The sequence below is a fragment of the Ctenopharyngodon idella genome, chromosome 20 (genome assembly GCF_019924925.1).
Source record: "Ctenopharyngodon idella isolate HZGC_01 chromosome 20, HZGC01, whole genome shotgun sequence".
NCBI lineage: Eukaryota > Metazoa > Chordata > Actinopteri > Cypriniformes > Xenocyprididae > Ctenopharyngodon > Ctenopharyngodon idella.
In genome coordinates, this window is record NC_067239.1 from 31,697,351 (window position 1) to 31,710,380 (window position 13,030).

Here is a 13,030-nt window from a genome sequence, read left to right on the forward strand (position 1 = left end):
CATTGGTCAGACAAGTGATGACGTTGGGGGAGGTACGCGCAACACCGGGAAATAGAATCACCTCAGCTGCAAAAATGAGAGATAAAGCATTACAAATAATTAAAGATGCTATCTGTAAGACTAATATGGTTTAATATAATATAACCCAAGTAACTTTTTATTTATTATTGTGCTTAATGTTTAGCCTATATGTTTTCCTGATCTGTTCTTACGTTAATGGGGTTCACTGAAAACATCGCTATTTACACTAATAATAATTATACATATGCTTAAACACATATATTTCTGAAACGGTATTGTTTTTCTGTTATGTTTATTAGTCCTTGACAAATAAAAAATGACTAAGTCAGTTATTACTTTTTAATTGTTAAATTAATGTTTAACTTTATTACTACTTGCGCATATTTTACGCATTTAAAGACGTTGTTCTCGCTCTCTGTGAAAGAAAACAGTTGAATTTAGAATTACAAACATTTAATCTAATTTTCACATATGTTGTGTTTTCAAAACAACATTTAAACATGGAGTGAGTTGTTTCGCATACATACAGTTATATACATGTATAGAATATTACAAGAAAAGAATTACAATTTTCTTTCCAGGCTAATGAGAAATGCTAACACTGTTTAATCTATACTAAGAGATCAGATGCACAAGTTTAAATTGACTTTAAAAGCAGTTTTTGTCACCTTTCCAGTTGGAAAGGAAAACTGTAACCCTGTTTTCTCTACAGAAATAAATACAGGAAGTTATTTAAAATCACATGAAATTAAAGGAGCTCAGCTGCAATAAAGATTTTAAAGGAAGTCAAATTTGCGGTGAGGGTTATTTTTTACACTGTTTCAAGGAAGTGGCTTTTAGGACAGAAAGTTGATGCAACAGGTTTCGGTTTGATTCATTAATCTTGACATCAACAAAACAAAAAACAGTCAAAATTATATCTTTGGAATACATATATGCTCATAGACATGATTAATAATATTCATGACAATGAAAATAAACATTTCCCTGCAGATATGGCGTGAAGGAGAAAGAATACAGCGGGAGTGCTTTGAGCTTCATTTAAATATTGTTAAGTTCTACGCAACAAACAGAACTGCAAAAATAACTTCATTTTTACATTTTCAGGAGAATATTGTTGTGTTTGCATGTGCAAAACTTGAAGCCACTATGGGCCTTAACACGCTTTAAAATAATGTAAAGTACATGCTACAGTCCAACTGACCCGAGGTCCATCAGGCCAAGATCGTGAACATACAGCTTATATAATGTTCTTATATAATGACTCGAGGATCTTTGGTTCAGGATTTTCTGCTACAACTGATCTGTTGATCTGAATCCAGCACAGCGCTCGGGGTCCCTCTGTACGGTATCCCATCAGGCATCTTCATCATTTAATCACTGAAGCTCATTGGTTCTTCTGGTCTGGATGAAGTTCTGCAGGCCGAGTCTGAGTGACGCTTTCAGGAGGAGCATCTCGGTTTCTTACGCCAGAATCAGGTTGTTCCAGACGTCGCTTTTGGAGCTGGAAGATCCACTCGGAGAAAGTTTGAGAGCAGAATTTGAGCTTGGAGTTCCCATATAAGTCGGAAAGGCAGAGACCTGGATAGATGGAGGAAAGATATTGTGTTATTATTCAAACCAGTAACTTTGGAATCAAATAATTTAATAAATGAAAAAATGTAAATGAGTAGCGGATGAATAACATGGACATATAGCTTTCTACATTACGTTTTTAGATGAGGAAATATATATAGTTACATATTTGTATTATTATTTGTAGTTCATAATCTGCATGTAATTAAAATTAATATTTAAAATATTTATCAATGTTATATATATATATATATATATATATATAAACATTATATTTAATATTAAAATTCATATAATATTTATCAATGCACACACACACACACACACACACATATATATATATATACTTTATATAATTAATAGGAACTAAAAGAGAAAACTGCATAAATATATGGATTTATATAAAACTACTTATAGTAATATTAAAATTAATTTTTATAATATTTATAAACACAATATATTATTCATACTAAATATATATATATATATATATATATACATAATTATAATTATGTACTCAATTAATAGGAACTGTAATAATAATAGTAATAACTATAAAATAGAGAAAACACTGCCTAAATATATGGATTTATATAAAATATTTATTATATTTAATATTAAAATCAATATTCATAATATTTAAAATCACTTATTATATATATATTATATATATGTACATAAAATCACATGTTTTATATATATATATATGTAAATATAGTTATGTTATTGGCTGTTTATATATATATATATATATAGCTCATAATCTACATGTAATTAAAATGAATATTTAAATGAATATTTAATGTTTAAAAACAAATATTATACAGTATATATTTACACACACACACGCACATATATATATATATATATATATATATATATATATATAAATATATGAATGAAATCTGAAATATTTTATGTACTCTCTTAATTAACATGAACTCATAAACTCTATAATAATTCTAAAAGAGAACTAGTGTTAGATGAGGCGGTGTGTGTGTTCTCTGACCGGTGTGTGTATGTTATGGTGTGTGTAGAGCGACGCCGTGTCCGGCTCCGTCTTTATGGCTCGCGGTTCCTCTGTGGGACTGGAGTTCACGGCACCGGACGCCGTCTGACCCTCAGAGGCTCCTGTCAATCACAGACAGGTCAAAGGTCAGAATCACTGGATTTTCATCAAGACATGCTTCGTCAGGTAAAGCTCTCAAGGTCTCAAGATACTGAATGATAGTCTTGAGTTCTGTGATCAGTGTCGGCGCTCACCAGGTTTGGACTTGTTGATGTTTTTGGGTTTGCGTTTGCGGGTCTGAATTCCCTCTTTCTTCATGGCGAGAGGACGAGGAACCTGAAGAGAAGAGCAGACGTTTGAAACACTGCACAGAAACTCTGTTGTTTTGTTCATTCTTTGTCTCCATCTGCTGGTTACACACATTACTACAGCCTCTCTATCTTTCAGATCATGTGTTCAGGTGCATGATTTTGGCACAAGAAGTTGTACATTTGTATTGCCAAAGGATAAAGTAAAATAATAATATCTGTGTCTCACCCCGTGGAGTTTCATGTAGAGTCCGCAGGCGTTGCAGACCGGCTCTCCCTCTGCATTACGTCTCCAGAGGGTCGTTGTGGTCGTCTGACAGTTAGTGCAGGACAAACCAACCCGCCTGGACGCAGACTGACAGAGAGACACACACCAGTGAGGGACAGATCATGATAGTCTTCTTATCTGAATCAAATCTTCAAAATAAAAAATACCACCCCAATAATGAAAAATAAAAAATAAATACTGCACTAATAAAAAGTAATGCAAAATTCAAAAAACACTTGCTGCAATTGAAAATAAAATATTGCAATAATAAAAAGTAATGCAAAAAATAAAAAATAAACGTGCTGCAAACACTGAAATAAAAAAATTAAAACATGCTGAAAACAGCACGAAAATATTGCAATAATAAAAACTTGTGAAAAAAGGGGGGGAAAAAACTACAAAAAAGTAATGCAAAATAAAAAAAATAAATAAATGTGCTGCAACCACTGAAATAATAAAAACAAATAAACATTGCAATAATAAAAAAATAGTAAAAATAAAAACATTGCAAAAAAGTAATGCAAAATAAAAAATAAACTTGCTGCAAACACTGAAATAATAAAAAATAATGCTACATAAAAAATAAACACTGTAATAATAAAACAACGCAAAAATAAAAAACAAACCTGCTGCAACTGAAACACTGAAATAAAAAATGAAAACATGCAATAAAAAAATAGTACAAAATAAAAAAAACACTGCAATAATAAAAAGTCATGCAAAAAATATAAACTTGCTGCAATTAAAATAATAAAAAATCATGCAAAATAAAAAGTCCTGCAAACACTGAAAATTCAAACATGCTGAAAACATCATGAAAACACTGCAATAATAATAAAAAAAAATTAGCAAAAAACACTGCAAAAATAAAAAATAAACCTGCTGCAATTATAAATAAACACTGCAATATTAAAAATTAAAGCAAAATACAAAATAAACTTGCTGCAACTGAAACTTTGAAATAATAAAAAATGAAAACATGCAACATGCAATAAAAATAGTGCAAAAAAACAAAACAAAAAAAAACAAAAACACTGCAATAATAAAAAAGTCATGATTTTTTTTTTTAAGTTCAGTTATTTAAGTTTGTTTCAGTTGTTTTGTCAGTTTGGGGTAAAGTTCTCACAAGCTTCATGATGTCATTTTACACTGTTTATTAATTATAACAGGTCGACAACATGATTAACTTGTGTTTAATGAACTGTATGTTTATTGGGCAATACTTAGATTTAACATATGAAAAATATCAGTTTCACAATTCTCATTTTCACATCTGCTGGAATGTTGTGATTGTGAATGTCAGTGAAACTCACCAGTCGTCTCTGTGGTTTAATGAGCGGCCGGTTGATCCCGTTCATCTTGTGGTAGAGTCCGCAGGCGTTACACAGGTAATGACCCGTCCCGTCCCGCCGCCACAGAGGAGTGGACATCGCCCCGCAGTTCACACACTCTCGACCCTCCGCAAACTCATCGAACAGCTCTGAGGACAGACAAAACTGATCAAAACATCTGCAAACCAATGTCCACTTTAAAGGGTTTTACAGTCTGAGGTCACATGACCTTTTCATTCTGTAGAAGCTTTAAAACACTGATCTGAATGCCACATCTGGGACTAATAATGGACATTTACTGTAAGGTGCTGTTTCAACTTCAACTCAGTTCAGTTTATAAGCTTTTTTGGCATTGAATAAGTTTTTTTGCCAAAGCATTTGCAACATGCTGCAAACACTAAAAAACCTGCAATAATACAAAATAGTAAACAGTGCAATAATAAGGCAATAATACAAAATAATGAAAACACAAGCCTGCAATAATAAAAGAGCAAAATAATAAAAAACATAAACAGCAATAACAAATATTAATGCAAAATAATATAAAACTTAAATAATAATATTAATATATAATATAAAATATTAAATTATTAAAATATTATATAAATAATATAAAAAATAGTGCAAAATAAACACTGCAATAATAAAAACATGACGACAATAATAAAGAATAATTCTAAATAAAAAAATAAACATGCTGCAAACACTGAAAAGACAGCAATAATAAAAAATAGTGCAAAATAAAAAATAAAAATAAGCAATAATAAAAAAGTGAAAAATACAATTTATCATGACAATAATAAGGAATGATTTTAAATAAAAAAAAACTTGCCGTAAACAGGCAATAATAAAGAATTATTCTAAATAAAAAATAAACTGGCTGCAAACACTGAAAAGACTTATAAAAATAATGCAACATAAATAAAAATAAGCAATAATAAAAATGTGAAAAAAATATATTTAATCATGGCAATAATAAAGAATAATTTTAAATAAAACACTTGCCACAAACACTGAAAAGACTTATAAAAAATAAAAATAAACACTGCAATAATAAAAAAGTGAAAAATATAATCACTGCAATAATAAAGGTTAATTCTAATTTAAAAGTAAACTTATGCAAACACTGAAAAGGCTGCAATAATAAAAGATAGTGCAAAATAAAAATAAACAATGGAATAGAAAACAATAAAAAATAAAAATGAGCAAAAAAGCCCTGTAATAATAACAATGAATGCAAAATAAAAAATAACCGTGCTGCAAACACTGATATAATAATAATAATAATACATAATAATAATAATAATAACAAAAAAAACGAATAATACAAAGTGCATAATTAAAAAATAAATAAAAATAATAAAAAAGTGCAAAATAAAAAATAAACACTACAATAAAAAATACTGCAAAGTAAAATAAAACTAATGTTTCACATCAAAGATTCATTTTAAACGATTTTTCTCATAACAAAAGCCTAGCTGCTTTCTGAATGAATCTTCTGATCAGCAGGAGGCGCTGTTGCTCATATGAGACAGAGGTGTCGCTGTGTGTCTCTATCAGACACACACACACACACACACACACACACTGAGCTAATCTTTATAAATGGAAACAGAGCACTCATATATCAAACAGGAGGCCCCTGAGGGGCCCTTAACTACAACACTGAGCGATGGATCAATGTGGACAAATGAGAGACACAGAAAATCATTCATCTCTCTCAGCAAACCGATCTTGAGGCTTTCAAACACCTTTAACGAGCTGTTCGCTTTAACGGAGCAGAAGTTACTGTCAGATTCACTCAGAGTCATAAACCATCAGCCCTTTCTGACCCGAAACACTATTACAAACGAAAACGGGTTATTTTTCCAGTGTTTGGGTAGTTTTAGATTTAGATCCTGGGTCAGACGTAATAACCCAGGTGTTGAGTTATTTATCGCGGGCTTTTTGCGCCCTCTTCAGGAGAGAGCAGTGCAGCTCTGTCAAAATTGGTGCATGTCTTCAGTAAAATACAGGTTTGTGTACGTTTTATTTTATCTATGAATTTATTATTGTTCTGTATATCGTTTAATTTTATGCAAAGCAACATACAGGGGCGCGATGTGAGTCGACTTTTCACGTGATGGAAACGCCTGAGGCCTTGCATAAAATGTTATGATTTTATTCGAAAAAGATACAGAATATAAATACTTAGGATGTTAAAATATGTTCTCAGAATTGTACACTGATTGGTTATGGACAGGTTATGGAGTCAGTCACAGCATTTTTCGGCTACGAGTGAAACGCAGGCGGCGGTCTGAAGTTATCAGTTCCCCCGCCGAACGCGAGTCATCTCCGGCACGAGATCCAGCGCTGTTACGGTGGAAACAGACAACAGAGACTGGTCCATTACACTTGAATTACTAATAAAAAAGTGTTTAATTTTTACTTCTAATATTCATTAAACGAGCTTAAATGTAGGCAAAATTTATTAAAAACAGTATAAAATGTGCTATAGTGTATATTATCGAAAATAAAGGAATTATGTAAACCAGTGGTTGTGTGGAGTATTAAAAAAGGTTTAGAGGATTTAAGTTAATAAATAAACATTCATTCATGTATGCAGTTTTACGAAGAAGAAAAAAAAATCGGCTACGAGTGAAACGCAGGCGGCGGTCTGAAGTTATCAGTTCCCCCGCCAAACGCGAGTCATCTCCGGCACGAGATCCAGCGCCGTTACGGTGGAAACAGAGACTGGTCCATTACACTTGAATTACTTCTAAATGTTTAATTTTTACCTCTAATATTTGTTAAACGAGCTTAAATGTAGGCAATATGTATTAAAAACAATATAAAATGTGCTATACTGTAAAATATTATCGAAAATACAGGAATTATGTAAACCAGTGGTTGTGTGGAGTATTAAAAAAAGGTTTAGAGGATTTAAGTTAATCCATAAACATTAATTCATGTATGAAGTAAAAAAAAAAAATCAGTCACAGCATTTTTCGGCTACGAGTGAAATGCGGTCTGAAGTTATCAGTTCCCCCGCCGAACGCGAGTCATCTCCGGCACGAGATCCAGCGCCGTTACGGTGGAAACAGACAACAGAGACTGATCCATTACACTTGAAATACTTCTAATATTTGTTAAACAAGCTTAAATGTAGGAAATATGTATTAAAAACAATATAAAATATGCAATAATCGAAAATAAATGAACAATTAGTATGAATTCATGACCTCACTCACAATTTGTCTAAACCCCAGTGACGGGCAGGTTTAGGGGCGGAGTTAAGGGTTGGTCATACGAATTTAGCAACGCATAAAATATGTACGATTTAGCAAAAAACGTACTAATTCATACTAGTGAATGAGCCACCTCGAATTGAGATCAGGTTGGAATTATCATGCAAACCAGTGGTTGTGTGGAGTATTTAAAAAAAGTTTACAGGATTTAAGTTAATCTGTAAACATTAATTCATGTATGAAGTAAAAAAAGAGCTCGTATTATAGTAAAAATGAAATAATTACCCAATAAATAAATACCCAATTTGTTGGGTAAAATTAACTCAACCAGCCCTTAAGTTGAAAACAAACCAAATTGAGATGTTTTAAACCAGTGTTTTTGAGATATTAAAAGAGTTAGAAGAGACACACTGTGGCCTTTATTCAAGGCTGTAACCTTGAGATTTAAACCCACACGAACAAAAGACTGTCAAACACAAATCATTCACTCAACTGGCAAATAACGAGTTGTTTCGGACAATCACTTCAGAGGTCAAACACTCACAACACACATTTATCATGCACAGTTTTGAGAAATGGTCCTTTATGGGAATTTTACACACTCTTAAAAAATCAAGGTTCTTTAATGCAGAACTTTTAATATGCATGGAATCTTTTCAAAGTTTCTTTGTGGAACCAGTTGCTTTAGTTTTAAAGGTGTAGAAATATTAGAGTCCAGCGAAAATGCTTTTTATCTCTGCTAAATAAACAATCGAATTAATTAGAACCTGCAAAACCTCCAAAAGCAGGTCAATGTCAACAATAAATATGCTTTTGCGTCTCATATTTATTCCAGCAGCATGTCCCTTTAGGGATTCCGTATTAAAGTCCATCTCCGGGTTCATTTATGACCGACTATTAATAGGACGCGTTCATGTTCAAAGGTCACATTTATTCATATCAGCTATTAAGTTTAATGAAAAATCAACTATTTTATTTCTCAAGCAAACATCATTTATCTCGCACACGGATTGTGATTATGTCTCACTCTGAACGCCACAATATAACAATAAAATGAAAGAAATGATCAGTAATCAAATCTTGATCAATGAGTTTGTAGTAATTAATATAAATGAAATCGCGTGTGGCACAGCTTGACCAAATCATTTAGACATTGCAACATAATCTATTCAAATATGTGTGCAATAACTGCAAATTTGTTTTCACTTTCACTCTGTTTTGTCCATTTTAATTAATTGATTTCTATATCGACTTTAGATAAACTTTCGATTCTTTAAGAATGAATTAGAATATTCTTAATAACGATTCATCCTTTAAATGTATCATGTAGAAAAAATACCTTTATTATTTTTATTTTATTTTAAAATAATTAGTTTTTTTGATTCCGGTAATATAGGCTGTATTTTTTTGCGGTCGCGCGCACTTCATTTATCAGAATAAATAAAAGTTATTAAAAGTGTTCGATTATAGTTTTACAAAAATTATATTATTAATTAATCGTAGTCTTACCAATAAAATAATTTAAATGACACTCTCAAGTAATTGTTGTCATATAGTAAATAAATGCCATATGAAATAAATATATTGATTAATAATTTAGGCAATTTTTTTTTGCTCACACTCAAACAATATTTAAAAATGAACTATTTCACGTATTAAAAATAAAACTTGTGCTCTTTTTTACATGTGCATTATAATAATCATATTATGTCTTCAGTAAAATGTAAAGGATCTTCTGAGATGAAATAATTTTATCGTGTCTCCTATTAAAAGCACTTTCACATCAACGTAAAATAAGCCTAGAAAATAATATTTTTGTCGTAATTGTTCACATATGGCCTCAATAATAATATATTTGAAAACAGATTTATTTTTTCGAATTTAAAGTTTGTTTTGAAAACCCGACATATTATTAAGAAGTCAAGCTAAATTATATTTACAGGCGTTAAATCAACACTTTGCGGGAATTAAAACGGGTAATAACTTCATGTGAAGTGTATGAAAAATGAATATGAATTTTATGAATAGCCTAAAATTAAGACGATACAGAAGGTTTTTTCAAATATATTGCAAACCTGCATGTTTAAAATCATCATAATAAAAAGCCAATTCATTCATGCATTCAATATGACATCAAAATCAACTATCCAAATCAAACGTGTTATTATTTATGACTGAATCAATTTAATTACATTAGATACAGTGAAGCTCATAGTGACAGTGACACACATTTTCACTTATATAATGTACGTAATTTTAATATCCTCGCCATTTTATGCAATGCATATTTATTATGACAAATTGTATATTTCAAACAGTTGAAGAAATACTGAAAAAAACATAACTTTGTCATAATTTCTCAGCTAACATGAGGCCCATGATGATCAAAAGACAGCACTTTTACAAAAGCTTTCGTTTATACCTATAAAAGCCCAAACTGAATTCATATTTCAAGCATATTTTAGGTTCAGACTGAATTAAACACTTTCATTTTAATCATATCCTCAATATCAAACAATGAATCATTTTTATAAATGAATCATAAATTCTCATTTAAACACTGGTATGTTCTCATGAGTGACAAAAAATGGTGTAAAAAATTGCTAATAAATTTCACGATTTTTCTTTTAAAGGAAAAAGAGTTTTTTCTTGTACTGCATTAATCTTTATTTTTTGTACAACTTTGATTTTTTTTTTTTTTTTGCTGTGCACGTAAAAAAACTCAAATGATCTTTCTGTTGAATTTTGAAATCTCAAATACCCTTTCCCATCTTATAGTTTATGTGTTATAGGAAATAATTCTCACCTAAATTCGGGTGTCGCGCGGCTCCGGCCGGTCCTCCGGTCTGGAGACTGTGCAGCACGGAACTGTCGAAGTGCGACGCCGCCCATGAGCCTCCGATGTTCGGGCTGACGTAGGCCGGGTACCCGCTGTGATAGGAGCCACTCAGACCCCGGGACCCGTAGTGCTCCCGCCCGCCAGTGGAGATGTTCAGCGGGCTCGTGTAGGTCGCGCTCTCCCGGGCTGTCGCGACCCCGGAGCTTAACGGCGGGCTCGTGGAGAAAGTGAACCTGGACACTGGAGAATGATGGTGCCCGCCGGTGGAGTTGTAAGAGGCGACCGTGTCCGCGCCCGGCTGCGTCCATCCCGAGTGTCCGGACACGGGGCTGCTCTGCTGCGGCGTCTGGAGGTACGGCAGCGCCGGGATCATCGGGGTGACCCGGGTGGGTGTCACGTACACCGGTGAAGCGGCCGCAGACGCGGCGTTATGGAGGAAGCCGGGCTCGTAAGACGCGGGTCCGTGGTTTGTGGTCATCGTTACACCTTGATACATGTCCACAGGTGATCGTCCGCCCCGATTATTCCACTCGTGCGTGTCGGGTGTGAGTACCGGAGCATCGGCGCTGACCTCTACGCTACCCTGCGCCGGCCGAGAGCATTTTCTGCTTCACCTCGCTTCACAGAAGACAGCAGAGGATGATGAGGGTGGAAAGTCTCACTGAAGTCTCTCCCAGCACTCCTCCCCGTCTCTCCGCCTCCATTAAGCGCATCTCATTCCTCTTCAGTTCACTCACCTCGTAAAATATTCGGGCATATTCCGATAATGTCCTCTTCATGCATGTAAATAAACAACAACACACTATATTTTATAGATTCGATTCTAAAAGCATTATGATGAATAAAATAACAGTTCATGTTGTGTAGGCCCATGTCAAAATATATATCTGCGCATGTGCATAAGAATTAATTCTGCGATTGCACTTTCAAAAACGAACATTTCATTTACAACCAAATTTCCAAGTTCCAAAAAAGAATTCAACACTGTTACTTTAAAGAACCCCGAAACCAAAAACACTGAGGAACTAAATTAACTCACACTGAACTTGCAAATACATTAAACCATCCTATTCGTGAAAATCGGAATCAAATCGGAGTGTTGTGCGAAATCAGTCAAATATATGTAGACATTAATTATCCTTTATAAAAAGGATTTTTTTTGTATTGTATCTGTGTTTTATAATAGGCCTTTTGTATGTTTGCTAATGGCACATTGAGACTGACAAAGTTGAACTGAACTGAATAGGCTATATGGGAAATCTGTCTCAGATTTAAAGATTAATCTTGATGGAGACCCTCAATTTAAAGATTTGATTAAATAACTTAAATATCGCGTGATAAATGAGCAACGCAGAAAATAAAAAGATCTTTCCGAATTATTTGGCTGAGTATAGGCTACAAGAATTTTGAAATACCTGTAGGCTAAGTAAATCTAAATTATTTTATTACAATATCATTTTCTTAAGAATTATCTGAAATGCATGAGCCCATGTAATCAGGTATTAAATTATAATACACTCTAAAAAATCTTGGGTTATTTTTTTCTATCCAAATCCCGGGTTGGGTCTTTTTTTTGGTTATTTTTCCAGTGTTTGGGTAGTTTTAGATTTAGATCCTGGGTCAGACGTAATAACCCAGGGGTTGAGTTATTTATCGCGGGCTTTTTGCACCCTCTTCAGGAGAGAGCAGTGCAGCTTCATCAAGTTGGTGCATGTCTTCGGTAAAATACAGGCTTGTGTATGTTTTATTTTATCTAAAAATTCGTTATTGTTCTGTATATCGTTTAATTTTATGCAAAGCAACACACAGGGCGCGATGTGAGTCGACTAAACGAGTTTTGCTTTTCGCGTGATGGAAACGCCTGAGGCCTTGCATAAAATTTTATGATTTTATTCCAAAAGATACAGAATTTATATACTTAGGATGTTAAAATATGTTCTCAGAACTGTACACTGATTATTTATGGACAGGTTATGGAGTCAGTCACAGCATTTTTCGGCTACGAGTGAAAAGCAGGCGGCGGTCTGAAGTTATCAGTTCCCCCGCCGAACGCGAGTCATCTCCGGCACGAGATCCAGCGCCGTTACGGTGGAAACAGACAACAGAGACTGATCGATTACACTTGAATTACTTCTAAATGTTTCATTTTTACTTCTAATATTTGTTAAACGAGCTTAAATGTAGACAGTATGTTTTAAAAACAAGCATATAAAATATGCTATATTGTAAAATATAATCGAAAATAAAGGAATTATCATGCAAACCAGTGGTTAAAAAAGTTGAGGGGATTTAAGTTATCCGTAAACATTAATTCATGTTTTACTGATGAAGTAAAACAAAAAAGAAAAAAAGCTAGTATTATTGTAAAAATGAATCAACCCATCATGTGTTCTGTCCTATATTTACCCAGTGTGTTTAGAGTAGCCTACAACGTTTGTTTGCACGATGTTTT

The 13,030-nt window shown here is 33.1% G+C and overlaps 1 protein-coding gene across 1 annotated transcript; it reads right to left on the reverse strand.

Annotated features, from left to right (window-relative positions):
• Positions 1-457: 457 nt before the first annotated feature.
• On the reverse strand, positions 458-11,249 carry LOC127501956 (transcription factor GATA-4-like). The gene is made up of 6 exons (XM_051874318.1): positions 10,546-11,249; positions 4,495-4,661; positions 3,143-3,268; positions 2,860-2,941; positions 2,606-2,727; positions 458-1,602 (listed from the first exon to the last, which is right to left on the reverse strand). The coding sequence occupies exons 1-6, from the start codon at positions 11,072-11,074 to the stop codon at positions 1,486-1,488; spliced, it is 1,143 nt and encodes a 380-aa protein (XP_051730278.1). The 5' UTR covers positions 11,075-11,249; the 3' UTR covers positions 458-1,485.
• Between the last annotated feature and the right edge of the window lie 1,781 nt (positions 11,250-13,030).